The sequence below is a fragment of the Rhinatrema bivittatum genome, chromosome 1, assembly GCF_901001135.1.
Source record: "Rhinatrema bivittatum chromosome 1, aRhiBiv1.1, whole genome shotgun sequence".
NCBI classification, from domain to species: domain Eukaryota; kingdom Metazoa; phylum Chordata; class Amphibia; order Gymnophiona; family Rhinatrematidae; genus Rhinatrema; species Rhinatrema bivittatum.
This window is the reverse complement of record NC_042615.1, coordinates 46,862,551-46,878,241: the sequence shown is the minus strand read 5'-3', so window position 1 is coordinate 46,878,241 and position 15,691 is coordinate 46,862,551. Positions and strand designations below refer to the sequence as shown.

Sequence of the window (15,691 nt, the reverse complement as noted above, 5' to 3'; positions counted from 1 at the left end):
CCCAGTGGAAGCAGCTAGGTGATATGCAGCATCTGGAGGCTGTAGTTTTTAATTAACTTTATGATTATTTAGCATCATTATGTCTTGTACGACATGTTGTCCTGTGGCTGCATTTAATCAGGTTTGGCACTGCAGCCGGCAAACAGCGCTGGCTGTGATAATTAAGCAGCAGCGCTCTGCTGCAGTAGGGGAAGTGTGACAGCCCCAGTAGCACACCAGGCTTTCGGATGGAGCAGCGCATCGGAATTGTGTTCATTTTATTTCAAGAACTGTTTTGTTTCCTTCTGCTTGCAGTTGTCATGTGTGTGGATTTGAGACCCAGATGAATGCACAGTTTGTCAGCCACATGTCCCTGCATGTGGATAAAGAGCAGTGGATGTTCTCTCTCTGCTGCAGCTCCTGCGACTTTATCAGCATGGAAGAGTCCGACATGAAGGCCCATGTCAGCAGCATGCACTCAGGTGAGGGTCTGTGTCCCCTCCACGGTGACCCATGTTAGCAATAAGCATTCAGGCAAGGGTATGCTCCTCTCTCCCCCTGCATAGTAACCCCTGTTAGCAGCAAACACTCAGGTGAGGGTCTGCATCCCCCTTTCTCTCCCGCCACAATGACCCATACCAGCAACAGGCACTCAGGTGAGGATGTGCTCCCCCCTTTCTCCCCCTTCACAGTGAGCTATGTCAGCAGCATGCACTCAGGTGAGGCTCTGCACCTCCTCCCCATTTTTCCCCCCTCCACATTGACTCATGTAAAGGGCAAGCACTCAGTTCAGGGTTTGTTTCCCTCTCTTCCCGCCTCACAGAGACCCATGCCAGCTACTGATTCAGAAAAGTACATGTGCACACATTGGAGACATGGTAACATCCCTACAAAAGACTGAATTAGCACAGATGTGAAACGTGGCTTCCGACTGTAGTGTGTGAACTGCTGACGCAAAGCTGTTCACTCTGCTGTCTTCCTCCTCCACTGCTTTTACATTTGAGCCCTTCAGCACTTGATCTGGGACTCAGATCTAGTGGTGTTTTTCAATACATACATGCACTTTCTGTAGCAGACAGATTTGCCAACGAGTGACTATTTGTGTGAACTAACATTAGAGCTTTGACGGCTGTTAATGATCCTCTTGAGTTGAGTGCTTGCCAGGAAACCACCTTGTATTTGTTCTTTGAATAATCACTAGCGATCACACTCATAGAGATGCATATTAATCCGGATAAACTTATCTTGCTTGCTAACTTAGCTGGGATATTTAGCGGCATGAGTGCATCACTGAATATGCCTGGTTATCTTAAAGTTAGCCAGATAAAGTTTATCTGGCGAACTTTAGGACTGCTCTTGGGCTGTCCTAAAGTTAGCTGGCTATATTAGCTGAATAACACTGCTGCACCCCAGAACGCCCCCAGAGCACCTCTGATATAGCCACATAAGTTTTCAGACAGTTAAAAACTTGTCCAGCTGTGTCAGGGGTGTGCAGACAAGTGGGATTTTTAAATCTTGGCATTTGTCCAGTAAGTGTCAAAACTAGCCAGAGAACACACTGAATGGGAGGGAAGTGGCGTCACCCACACCAGATGGATGCTTGAGCCTCCTGCTCCTCACTCGTTCTCAATGACTGCCGCTAAAAATCCTCAGCCCAGGTAAAAAGCACCTATTTCTGGTGTGGGAAAACTGCCGGAATATCCTCCAGGAAGAAGCCGGTCAATTTGAAACTTTTTTCGTATGATTCGAGTGGCTCGAGATATGCAGCCTTGAACAACGCCACAGATTCCGGAGACACTAATATGGCCGCTGCGTCCACAAACCTTATGGTGGAGGGTGACTCCCCTACAATGAGCGGGGAACCTACGAAAGCTAATTTTCAAAATTAGTCCACAGAGATCCAGAAGGACATTAAATCTGTCAAAGAGGACATGCAGAGTGCCCTCAAAGTATTCCGCTCGAAGCTATTAGACTTTCGGCGGCGGGTGGAGGATGTAGAAGCTGCGATGGATGAGCAAAATTCTGAGGTGACGTTCCTAAAAACTGAGATAGCTGGTCTCCAGAAAACAAATTCAGAATTTGCACTCAAATTGGAAGAGCTAGAAAATAGGTCCGTAGATCTAATATCCACATTCGCGGCGACCCAAAGTCGAAGGCCTTTGAAGACGCTGGCCTAGTAGTGAGGAAGATATGTCGTGCAATCTTAAACGCTAGAGAAAATGCAGATACGCTGGGAGATGATCTTGTTTTAGATCGGGCGCATCGCGCACTGGGAGTGCCTAAGAAGAATATACCCAGGGACATAATACCATGCGTACATAGTTACCGAGTGAAGGAGAAAATTATGCAACAGGTGAGAACTATGGGCAGTATCTCCTGGGAAGGACATAATATAGATGTTTACAGCAACCTAGCACCCATTACTCTGAAGAAGAGGAAAGAACTGCAATCTGTGACTGCATTCTTGCATAGGGAGAACGTACGCTATCGCTGGCTATTTCCCTGCGGTCTGACTTTCACCATAAGTGGAGTTACTTCAAGGATTTTTTCAGAAGAGGAAGTGGTCCCAATCTTGACCCCCGCTAGGATTCTCTGCTCAAGTTAAGCCTGACACCGCATGCCCGAAAATAATGTTGGAGACACCCAGGTTGCAACGAGCGGGAAAAATGGTTCTAGACTCTGTCACAAATCACATGAACATCCTCTACAGGAGGAGGATACATGAAGATATGATCACTCTCCCTGATGGAAATCATGCAGATAAGGCTACTATATGAGGGACGTCATTTTTTGGGCTCCACAGATGGACACAAGAGCTGAGGACAGACCTAATGCTGAGTATTATTTCATAGGCAGTGGTTGGGGAATGGGGGGAGGTGGGTGTACGTCCGCCCCCCTTTAAGAGACACCACTGCGGTGGTGGTGGATATGGTATGTTGGGGAGGGAATCAGTGGGTGGGTAAGGTAGGGAGGGTAGGGTGCCACAGGATTAGTAGAGGTCACACTGCTAGATTGGTAACTGACGTATTTGTCCAATTACAATGTGAGCCAAGAACATAAGAAATTGTCATGCTGGATCAGACCAAGGGTCCATCAAGCCCAGCATCCTGTTTCCAACAGAGGCCAAACCAGGCCACAAGAACCTGGCAATTATCCAAACACTAAGAAGATCCCATGCTACTGATGCAATAAATAGCAGTGGCTATTCCCTAAGTAAATTTGATTAATAGCCGTTAATGGACTTCTCCTCCAAAAACTTATCCAAACCTTTTTTGAATCCAGCTACACTAACTGCACTAACCACATCCTTTGGCAACAAATTCCAGAGCTTTATTGTGCGTTGAGTGAAAAAGAATTTTCTCCAATTAGTCTTAAATGTGCTACTTGCTAACTTCATGGAATGCCCCCTTATCCAAAAGTGTAAATAACCGATTCACATCTATTCGTTCAAGACCTCTCATGATCTTAAAGACCTCTATCATATCCCCCCTCAGCCGTCTCTTCTCCAAGCTGAACAGCCCTAACCTCTTCAGCCTTTCCTCACAGGGGAGCTGTTCCATCCCCTTTATCATTTTGGTTGCCCTTCTCTGTACCTTCTCCATCGCAACTATATCTTTTTTGAGATGTGGCGACCAGAATTGTACACAATTTTCAAGGTGCGGTCTCACCATGGAGCGATACAGAGGCATTATGACATTTTCCATTTTATTAACAATTCCCTTCCTAATAATTCCTAACATTCTGTTTGCTTTTTTGACTGCGGCAGCACACTGAGCCGATGATTTTAAAGTATTATCCACTATGATGACTAGATCTTTTTCCTGGATGGTAGCTCCAAATATGGAACCTAACATCGTGTAACTACAGCAAGGGTTATTTTTCCCTATATGCAACACCTTGCACTTGACCACATTAAATTTCATCTGCCATTTGGATGCTCAATCTTCCAGTCTCACAAGGTCCTCCTGCAATTTATCACAGTCTGCTTGTGATTTAACTACTCTGAATAATTTTGTATCATTCGCAAATTGATAACCTCACTCGTTGTATTCCTTTTCAGATCATTTATATATATATTGAAAAGCACCGGTCCAAGTACAGATCCCTGAGGCACTCCACTGTTTACGCTTTTCCATTGACAAAATTGACCATTTAATCCTACTCTCTGTTTCCTGTCTTTTAACCAATTTGTAATCCACGAAAGGACATCGCCTCCTATCCCATGACTTTTTAGTTTTCGTAGAAGCCTCTCATGAGGGACTTTGTTAAACGTCTTCTGAAAATCCAAATACACTACATCTACCGGTTCACCTTTATCCACATGTTTATTAACCCCTTCAAAAAAATGAAGCAGATTTGTTAGGCAAGACTTCCCATGGGTAAATCCATGTTGACTGTGTTCCATTAAATCATGTCTTTCTATATGCTCTATATGATCTTGAGAATAGTTTCCACTATTTTCCCGGCACTGAAGTCAGGCTCACTGGTCTATAGTTCCTGGATTGCCCTTATGTTTCTCTCAAATTGTCTGATGGAGAGGCTGGGTACATGTATGATTCCTAATTGCTACTATTAAGTTTGTTTCGTTAAAGTTTTAAATTCTCCTTATAAAAGGAGTGTGATGTTTAAGGAATTGCTCTCTCTGAAGGCCTCGATCGCCTTTATTCAGGAAACACACCTGCGTAAAAGAGATGAGACTACTGTTCTCTCCACAATTTAGCCATATTATTCTTGCAGCTAACTCCCCAGCTCATAAATATACTGGAGTTGGGAATTTTATCTCTAAAGATTTGAGGGTTCAGATAGACTCAGTAATTAGAGATAAACAGGGATGATACCTAATCGTATGCCTGCACATTCAAAATGAGCTCTTTGTATTGGTGAACATTTATTGTCCCAATGTGTTTCAGAGAGAGCTCTTCCAGGAATTAGACAAATTGTTGCTACATTCCGAGAGTGGGAAAGTAATAATGGGAGGTGATTTTAATTTGGTACATAATCCCCCTGCTGGATTGCTCAAAAAGCAGTATGCACCACTCCTCAGTAGATAGGAAAGCACTACATAACCTGCTCTCCCGGTGAAATTTGGTAGATGTCTGGAGAGACACCCACTATACAGATCGGGACTATACCTTCCACTCTATACCTCGTGATTTTTACTCGAGAATTGATTTCTTTCTCATTGACCAATCCCTGGCTTTGATAATTAAAGAGGCCGGGATTGGGAATATTTCTTGGTCAGACCATGCCCCTGTATAGTGGGAAATGAGATGCACCCTGTTAAGCGATGAGCAGCGATTTTGGAAATTAAACGACTCCTTGATAAAAGATAGGGATATAGAGGTACAAATCAGATCTGCAATATTGGAGTACATCCAACTCAATAAAACGCCGGAAGTGAATCCGGTTGTCCTATGGGACTGTCTGAAAGCGGTACTTAGAGGGCGTTTGCTATCCCTAAGCTCTTATAAAAAGAAAGTTAAAGAAAGGTTAAAACAACAACTAATTACCCAACTGAAAAAAGCTGAACAAGCTCATAAAAGGGACCACTCCCAGAGGTTATTACAAGATTTAAGGGATATTTGCTATAAATTGACAGTGGTAGAGATGGAGGATTTGGTGTTAAAAATGGATCTGCTGAAACAGACTCATTATGAGCATGATAATAAAGCTAGTAGGCTTTTAGCACATGCACTAGAGGCTAAAATGACACAATCTCAAATAATAAAAGATGAGAAGGGGACAATGTTGGAAGAGGAAGATAAAATTCAGGACAGATTCAACCAATTCTATGCATTTTATGCTAGGGATTCTAACATTCTAGATCTCAGCATCAACTCTTTTTTGGTAAATGTCCACTTACCTTGTTTAGACCTGGAGACTGCCCAAACATTGGGAGATCCGATCACATCTGCTGAGGTGTTGGAAGCCATAGGCGAACTAAAGGTGGGGAAGGCTCCAGGCTTAGATGGTTTCACCTCTTTATTTTAAAAGAAATTTAAAGAAGTGATAGTAAGCCCATTGGTTGAGATGTTTAATCATCTCAGGATAGCTGTTTTTTTATTACCAGCTTCTAATACTGCGGGAATAACTATAATCCCCCAAACCTGGGAAGGATGAAACAGTATGCAGTTCATACAGACCCATATCACTCATAAATGTAGATCTGAAGCTGTTAGCCAAGATTTTAGCCAAACATTATTTCGATGTTGGGACATGAGGACCAAGGGGATTTTATGCCCAGGCGAATGGCAGGGGATAATGTCCACAAGATTGTCAATCTCACTCATTACGCTAAACACACCAAAACCCCATCAATTCTGTTTGGGGTAGATGCTGAAAAAGCGTTCGATCGTGTCCATTGGCCCTTCCTTTTTCAGGTTATGGAGAAAATGGGGCTTGGAAACCACTTCCTTAACTGGGTCAAGGTACTATATAAAACCCCACAACTTGTATTAAGATCAATAGTGGGTACTCCAAGAATTTTGAGGTGCAGTGTGGCACTAGACAAGGATGCTCATTGTCACCGTTGCTATTTGCAATCTACGTAGAACCGCTGGCTGAAAGGATTAGGCAACAACACGATATTCAGGGTAATACTATTGGGAGGGAAGCAATATAAAATTTCCTTATATGCTGATGATATTCTATTCACCTTGTCTGAACCTGAATCCCTAAATGCGGTAGTGCAGGAGTTAGATGAATATGGGAAGGTTTCTGGATTTAAAATTAATTTTGATAGGTCGGAGCTGCTACCCATTTACATGCAAGAGGAAGATTTACAAAGGCTCAAAAAGCGGTTCCCCCTTGCAATGGGCACAAGTGGCTGTGAAATATCTGGGGGTTATGGTGGGAGCAGAATATTCTAAGCTATTCCAATTAAACTATGGACCACTGGTTAGGAATCTGGAGAAGAATTTAGATCACTGGGATAACCTAACTATATCCTGGCTAGGATGGATAGCAGCGGTGAAAATGTCCCTTCTACCGAAGATTGAGTACTTGTTCCAAACATTGTCCTGCAGTGTACCAGTGGGATGCCTGAAATCCCTTCAACGAAAGATCTTTTCCTTTATTTGGAAAAGGCGACTGCCACAAATCTCCAGAACGGTATTATTCCAACCAAAACTAAATGGTGGCCTAGGAGTCCCTGATATTATCAAATATTATGCCGCCATCCACATAAAGGCCATTGTTGAATTCCACAACAGGATAAAATGCAAACAGTGGGTGGTCATAGACGAAGGCATGTTGGGGGATGGAAAAATCCGGGACAGATTCTGGATGACGTGGAAAATATGATATAATCTAATGGACGTGTCGCTGTGCATAGCAACCACTTTGATGGTATGGAGATCTTGGCGCACACACATTGTGGGTCACCAATGCTATACTTTCTCCACAGCAATTGGACAGTGTGAAGCATTTCCAGCAGGTAGGGAGGGTAAGCCCTTTCGTCAATGGGCAGAGAAGAGATTATATACCATCGGACAGGCTTGGCAAGTACAGTCCGTAATGCCTTTTGAAGTGCTTAAAGAAAAATGTCTTTTGACGCAGGCAGACTACTTTGCCTTCAGTTGAGGCATTGTCTACTCACTAAACAAGTACAAAAAGATCTCTGTAAGGGGAAATCATTATTCGAAGGTATGTGCGATAATGCCCACATGATGAAAGGCGTGATTTTGAAGTTATATGTATTATTAAATAAGACTAATGGAAGTAAAGCCAACTATGTGAGGGCCTGGAAATGAGATCTTGCGTTAGATTTCTCCGAGGAAGATTAGAATCTCTGTTTTATGCAAATACGAAGCAGCTCTATTTCATCTTCCCTGATGGAAAATAGTTATAAAGTGTTGCTCTGGTGGTACACAACACCAGTTAAGCTGAACAAGATGTTCCCCAATATCAGCAATAGGTGCTGGAAGAAATGTGGTGTACATATGTACATATGTGGTGGTCCTGCACAGCTGTCCGGACACTATGGCTACAGGTGGAGGGCTGGTCCAATCAGCTTTTAGGGACTGCCTTCACTTTGACCCCTGAAAACACACTTTTGCATTCCCCTATTGTATCCGTGTCAAGGCAACAGTATATTTTTTATCAGGGCTGTGATTCAAGCTGTGAGAGGTGCAATAGCAAAGGCGTGGAGGAATGTTGAAGCCCCTACTTTTGACAGTGTCCTCATCCGCCTAAAATGGATCTATTATATGGAAAAACTGACCGCACTAAAGAAAGATAAGATGCTCAAGTTTGAGGATGCCTGGCAACCGTATTGGGAATGGCAAGATACCAGAGTACATTAATCTCATCTAATTTGGGAGATTGACGTTTAAAATCGAGGAATGATGGAGTGAATACTTCTGCTAATAGTGTTGAGTGTGGGCTCTCATGTAATAATCTGAATGGAGTTACATATTTCTCTTTGTGGCGAGGAGGGGGGGAAGTTGGGAAGGTTTGAGATATTCAATTGTAAAAATTAATACTGACATTGAAAGACCGATAGACTTTATATAGTAGCTATAATTGGTGTTTTCCATATACCCTTTGATAATTGGTAATTTGAGATTGTTATACATGAAGGGTATTTGATTTCTTGTACTGATCTCATATTGTTATATTGTATTATGTTCAGTATGAATAAAAATTGTTGTTTACAAAAAAGTAAACACACTGAATATGGACCACGTAGTGTTTCCAGCCCGCCCAAAGAGGGATATGCTAAGAGCATTCCAGATACTGTGACCAGTTCAGTTCAAGGTCTCAGAGCCATTCAGGGTTGCCAGCTCCCACGAAACATTTGTACTGACAGTCAGTAAAAAAGTTAGCTTATCAGATAAAAAATAAATCTCAGACTGTCCATAAAAATGTATCTTGAGCCTTGCTGGACTATTAGGGGGTGCAGGGCATCGTGTTGGAACCCTGGTGGGGCAATGAGGTTCTCCTCATGGAATGTCAGAGCCATGGACTTGCTTTCATGGTCCTTTTGGTGTTGGAGATCTCCCTCATGCAACGTGTAGGACTGAATGAGTTAATAAAAACATAAGGCTTGCCATACTGGGTCAGACCAAGGGTCCATCAAGCCCAGCATCCTGTTTCCAACAGTGGCCAAGCCAGGACACAAGTACCTGGCAGGATCCCAAGGGGTAGAAAGATTCCAAGCTGCTTATCCCAAGAGTAAGGAGTGGATTTCTGCAACTCCACCTTAATAATAGTTAGTGGACTTTTCCTCCAGGAACTTATCCAAACCTTTTTTAAATGCAGCTACACTAATAGCTTTCACCATATCCTCTGGCAACGAATTCCAGAGCTTAATTATGCATTGAGTAAAAAAACAATTTTCTCTTATTAGATTTAAATGTATTACCCATTAACTTCATTGTATGTCCCCTGGTTTTTGCACTTTTTGAAGAGTAAACAACAGATTAACGTTTACTCGTTCCACTCCACTCATTATTTTACAGACCTCTATCATATCTCCTCTCTTCTCCATGCTGAAGAGTCCTAACCTCTTTAGCCTTTCTTCATAGGGGAATTTTTCCATCCCCTTTATCATTTTGGTTGCCCTTCTCTGTACCTTTTCTAATTCTGCTGTATCGTTTTTGAGATGTGGTGACCAGAACTGCACACAATATTCAAGATGAGGTCGCACCATGGAGCGATAGAGGCATTGTGATATTCTCGGTTTTATTCTCCATTCCTTTCCTAATAATCCCTAGCATTCTAGTTGCTTTCTTGGCTGCTGCTGCTGCTGCTGCCCACTAAGCAAAAGATTTCAACATATTTTCAACAATGACACCTAGATCCTTTTCTGAATAGGTGTCATCGTTGAAAATACACCTATGCATTATGTAGCTATAATTTGGGTTACTCTTCCCTGAGTGCATCACTTTGCACTTGTGCACGTTAAATTTCATTTGCCATTTGCTTGCCCAGTCTCCCAGTTTTGCAATGACTTCTTAAGAACATAAGAACATAAGAACATAAGAAATTGCCATGCTGGGTCAGACCAAGGGTCCATCAAGCCCAGCATCCTGTTTCCAACAGAGGCCAAACCAGGCCACAAGAACCTGGCAATTACCCAAACACCTAGAAGATCCCATGCTACTGATGCAATTAATAGCAGTGACTATTCCCTAAGTAAACTTGATTAATAGCAGTTAATGGACTTCTCTTCCAAGAACTTATCCAAACCTTTTTTGAACCCAGCTACACTAACAGCACTAACCACATCCTCTGGCAACAAATTCCAGAGATTTATTGTGCGTTGAGTGAAAGAATTTTCTCCGATTAGTCTTAAATGTGCTACTTGCTAACTTCATGGAATGCCCCCTAGTCCTTCTATTATTCGAAAGTGTAAATAACCGAGTCACATCTACTCGTTCAAGACCTCTCATGATCTTAAAGACCTCTATGATATCCCCCCTCAGCCGTCTCTTCTCCAAGCTGAACAGCCCTAACCTCTTCAGCCTTTCCTCATAGGGGAGCTGTTCCATCCCCTTTATCATTTTGGTTGCCCTTCTCTGTACCTTCTCCATTGCAACTATATCTTTTTTGAGATACGGCGACCAGAATTGTACACAGTATTCAAGGTGTGGTCTCACCATGGAGCGATATAGAGGCATTATGACATTTTCCGTTTTATTAACCATTCCCTTCCTAATAATTCCTAACATTTTATTTGCTTTTTTGACTGCTGCAGCACACTGAGCTGACGATTTCAATGTATTATCTACTATGACGCCTAGATCTCTTTCTTGGGTGGTAGCTCCTAATATGGAACCTAACATCGTGTAACTACAGCTAGGGTTATTTTTCCCTATATGCAACACCTTGCACTTGTCCACATTAAATTTCATCTGCCATTTGGATGCCCAATCTTCCAGTCTTGCAAGGTCCTCCTGTAATGTATCACAGTCTGCTTGTGATTTAACTACTCTGAATAATTTTGTATCTGCAAATTTGATAACGTCACTCATTGTATTCCTTTCCAGATCATTGATATATATATTGAAAAGCACCGGTCCAAGTACAGATCCCTGAGGCACTCCACTGTTTACCCTTTTCCACTGAGAAAATTGACCATTTAGTCCTACTCTCTGTTTCCTGTCTTTTAACCAGTTTGTAATCCACGAAAGGACATCGCCTCCTATCCCATGACTTTTTAGTTTTCGTAGAAGCCTCTCATGAGGGACTTTGTCAAACGCCTTCTGAAAATCCAAATACACTACATCTACCGGTTCACCTTTATCCACATGTTTATTAACCCCTTCAAAAAAATGAAGCAGGTTTGTTAGGCAAGACTTCCCTTGGGTAAATCCATGTTGACTGTGTCCCATTAAATCATGTCTTTCTATATGCTCTACAATTTTGATCTTGAGGATAGTTTCCACTATTTTTCCCGGCACTGAAGTTAGGCTCACTGGTCTATAGTTACCCGGATCACCCCTGGAGCCTTTTTTAAATATTGGGGTTACATTGGCCACCCTCCAGTCTTCAGGTACAATGGATGATTTTAATGATAGGTTACAAATTTTAACTAATAGGTCAGAAATTTCATTTTTGAGTTCCTTTAGTACCCTGGGATGCATACCATCCGGTCCAGGTGACTTGCTACTCTTTAGTTTGTCAATCTGGCCTACTACATCTTCCAGGTTGACAGTGATTTCGTTCAGTTCGTCTGACTCATCACCCCTGAAAACCAACTCCGGAACTGGTATCTCCCCAACATCCTCACTAGTAATTTCTCACAATCCTTTGTGATTTAAAACTTTGAATTATTTTGTGTCATCAGCAAATTTGATCACCTCACTTATTGTTCCCATTTCCAGGTCAGTTATATGTATATATTAAAAAGCATCGGTCCCAGAACAGATCTTTCAAGCCCCAAAGCTCTACCTGAGCTTCACAGCTTGTCAAACTGGAGTTAGCAAACTGAACAAGGAGAGCAGGGTGGGATGGAGAAGAGGGGTGGAGGTGCTTTCTGTATTCCTCCAGCCACAGAGAGGGAGGGAACTGCTCCCTGTCTAGCCCTGGCATAGCGAGGGCACAGCTGGACATTTATTTATTTACTTATTTATTTAGAGATTTTTATATACCGCAGTACGTAAGAAGATACATCACCGCGGTTTACAATTAACAATAATTAGCAACAGGCTTTACAGATAACAGGTTTGAAAGATAACAGGCTGTACAGACAGTAAACCATAAATTAGTAGAATGTTTTACATACAAGAATGATTTCGGATGTAACTAAAAATCATTTACGAACCAACACAAAAACCATAGGGGCGGATTTTCATACTCCGCGAATAGGCCTACTTTTGTTTGCGCTCCAGGCGCAAACAAAAGTACGCTGGTTTTTAGTAGATACGTGCGGAGCCGCGCGTATCTGCTAAAAACCTGGATCGGCGCGCGCAAGGCTATCGATTTTGTATAGCCGGCGCGCGCCGAGCCGCGCAGCCTACCCCCGTTCCCTCCGAGGCCGCTCCGAAATCGGAGCGGCCTCGGAGGGAACTTCCTTTTGCCCTCCCCTCACCTTCCCCTCCCTTCCCCTACCTAACCCACCCACCCGGCCCTGTCTAAGCCCCCACGTTACCTTTGTCGGGGGATTTACGCCTCCCTCCGGGAGGCGTAAATCCCCGCGCGCCAGCGGGCCTCTTGCGCGCCGGGCCGCGACCTGGGGGCGGGTACGGAGGGCGCAGCCACGCCCCCGGACCGCCCCAGGCCGTAGCCACGCCCCCGTACCCGCCCCCAAAACGCTGCCAACACGCCCCGAAAACGCCGCAACGACCGGGACCGCCCCCGACACGCCCCCCTCGGAGAACCCCGGGACTTACGCGAGTCCCGGGGCTCTGCGCGCGCCGGTGCGCCTATGTAAAATAGGCACACCGGCGAGCAGGGCTCTTAAAATCCGCCCCATAGAGCATATAAGTTAATACCAGAGCTGGTAGAAACCACAGGTACTAGATTGAATAAAGGAATATTCTATTATTTAAAACTAATTGAAAGATCATAATCAGGGATAGTGCGGGAGTAATGGGAGAGGATTAAATTTAGGGGAAAGATATATATCTTTCCCATCAAAGACATCAAAGAGAGCCAGAAGACAGATGCCAAATTATGGGCAGTCTGGCAAAATTTATGGACAGCTCTATTTTTCACCAGTTTATATATGGTTGGCAACCCTGATTATAGTATACGTAGAGGGAGTGGAGAGACAATGAAAAACAAAATATTGATGCTTCCTGGCAAGATACAGGAAACAGCGTCCTCCGTTCTAATTCCTGAATCCTGTTACTAGAACACAAAAATGGATCTTGGAATTTAAAAAAACATACAGACAAAAAGCACCATGCAGGCACGAAAAGGGCAGATACCCGCCACTTCTGTCACAACATTTTCCACTGCAATGACCCTGCAGAACATTTCACGCTAGTTAGGGCATAAGAAATAACAACTAAACAGCTGATTATTTCTCATTTGCATAATCAATCACAGTAACATTTCCATGACCTTCATAAAGTGCCTTAACTTGATTTTTCGGCCTCCTTAAATCTTTGTGCATAGCACGACTTGTATGTGTGCTAAAGCTATTTTAGTACTTGCACTAAAGGTCCGTGCCCCTTACTGCATCAACTCTTTAGGGAGTATATGTTTAATTTAAGCATTCATGCTTGTGATCTTAATATGGGATTGAACAACTAGTTACAGTGCCCCAGAAAGTTGGTGGCAGCCTGGTATCATCCAACAAGGCCGACTGTCCATCCTCCTAGACAGAGCTGTCAGGTGTCCCAGCTCCTGGCGCGAGGCTTTAAACTAGCCTTGAGTTTGGAATGTACCTCCCAGTGCACTGTGGTATTTGTAGTCCTGCTTCGAACATTTGCAATCAGCACAACAGGTGCCAAATGGCTTCAGGAGGGAAGTGTCAGAAAGCCAGGACCGGGCTAAAGTCTGCCTCCTGAAACCAGAAATTTTGGCAACTTGGCAACCTTGCCCTCTTTCTCCTGCAATCCAGTTGGATTTCCCATTCAACAAATTTAAAATCAGATCATTGTGGACATGGCAAAACTGGATCGCTCTAAACACAGAAATCACAAACTTTCCCGGGCAGCAGTATTGAAGCACATCCCACGCCATGGTGTAAGCAGCTCAAAAAGGATGCATAGTTTCCAGATCCGCTGGGTTTCCAGTTGGCATGTTTTTCCCTAAATTTGGAACGCTCATTTTCTGTGAAAGATTATTTAAACTTTGCTGTAAGACCCATCTGCTCTGCCCATTTTCTCCTGCTGCAGTGCTGCACATCTCACCTGATCCATAATATCCCCCTCAGTCCTCTGTGCTTATCCCTGGCCCTCCGGAATTCTGTTACTGATTTTAACTCTCCCACCACCACTGGGAAGGCCGTTCCATGCTTCTGACACCCGTCCTGGGAAGAACTATTCCCTAATGCCACCCTGAGCCTACTCCCCTCTTTTTGCTAATCGCTCCTCTTTAGGCCAGCGCAGGGCAGATAATATTCAAACAGAAGCCCACACCCCCTCATAGACGCATGTATATGGACATGCGAAAATCTACTCCCTTATTTTATAACTTGCGTGTATATGATATGTGCAGGTTATAAATCACGTGTAGATGTGCCCTGCAACATGCACATGCATGTAAAAATAAAATGCGTGAACACATATTGCACTTTTCTGGATAAGTTCCGACCTATCCAGCTAAGTAGTGGCACTTATCCAGATAAGTTTTAAAAAGCTGTTTATCTGATTACATCAGATAAGCCAAATAAGTCTTAACAGCGCTACTTATCCGGCTGAGTAATGCTTTTTAGACATAACTGGCTGTCTGACTTAGCCAGATAAATAGGGGCAGATTTTTAAAAAGTACGCCCACGCGTACTTTTGTTCGTGCGACCGGCGCAAACAAGAGTACGCCGGATTTTAAAATCCGGGGTCGGCGCGCACAAGGCTGCGCAAAATCGGCAGCCTGCGCGCGTTGAACCACGCAGCCTGCCTCTGTTCCCTCCGAGGCCGCTCCGAAATCGGAGCGGCCTCGGAGGGAACTTTCCTTCCACCCCCCCTACCTTTGTTTGAAAAGTTACGCCTGCGCCGGCCAGCCGCCTGCGCGCAATTCCCCGGCCCGGGAGCAGTTTCAGAAGCCTCAGCCATGCCCCCGAAATGCCTCCGGGCCGGAACCACGCCCATGGCCCTGCCCCCCGGATGACGCGCTGCCGCAACACGCCCCCCCCCCCCCCCAGGAAAGCCCCGGGAATTACGCGCGTCCCGGGGCTTGCGCTCGCCGCTGAGCCTATTCAACATAGGCTTGGCGCGTGCAGGGGGAGCTTGGGGCAGGTTTTCGGGGGGTACGCGCGTATCTTATGTGCGTACCCCTTTGAAAATCTGCCCCATAGTGTTTTACAACTTATCCGGATAAGTAGCAACTTTGATGCTACTTAGCAGGGCAAAAATCTGAACTTATCCATATAAATGCCGGGTAGGTTGAAATGTATCTGGATATGTGCTGCTTTCAACACTTAGGGCTGGATTCACTAATGCCACAAGGCATAGTGAATCCCACAGTAATGGAGGGCGAAACGGGGGGGGGGGAGGGGGCGGTCCTGCGCTAGCCGGCAGCGATCTCACCTCCGCAGTGCGATTGCTGCCGGCGTCGCGCTGAATAACTACACCATAAAAGGTATAGTTATTCGGCGCGA

At 44.2% G+C, this 15,691-nt stretch overlaps 1 protein-coding gene across 1 annotated transcript in view; it reads left to right on the top strand.

Moving 5' to 3' along the window:
• ZNF827 (zinc finger protein 827) overlaps positions 1-15,691 on the top strand; it is a 377,001-nt gene that overhangs the window by 327,975 nt on the left and 33,335 nt on the right. The window contains 1 exon segment of the mRNA XM_029601924.1: positions 295-461. Within this exon segment, the coding sequence (XP_029457784.1) occupies positions 295-461 (167 nt within the window).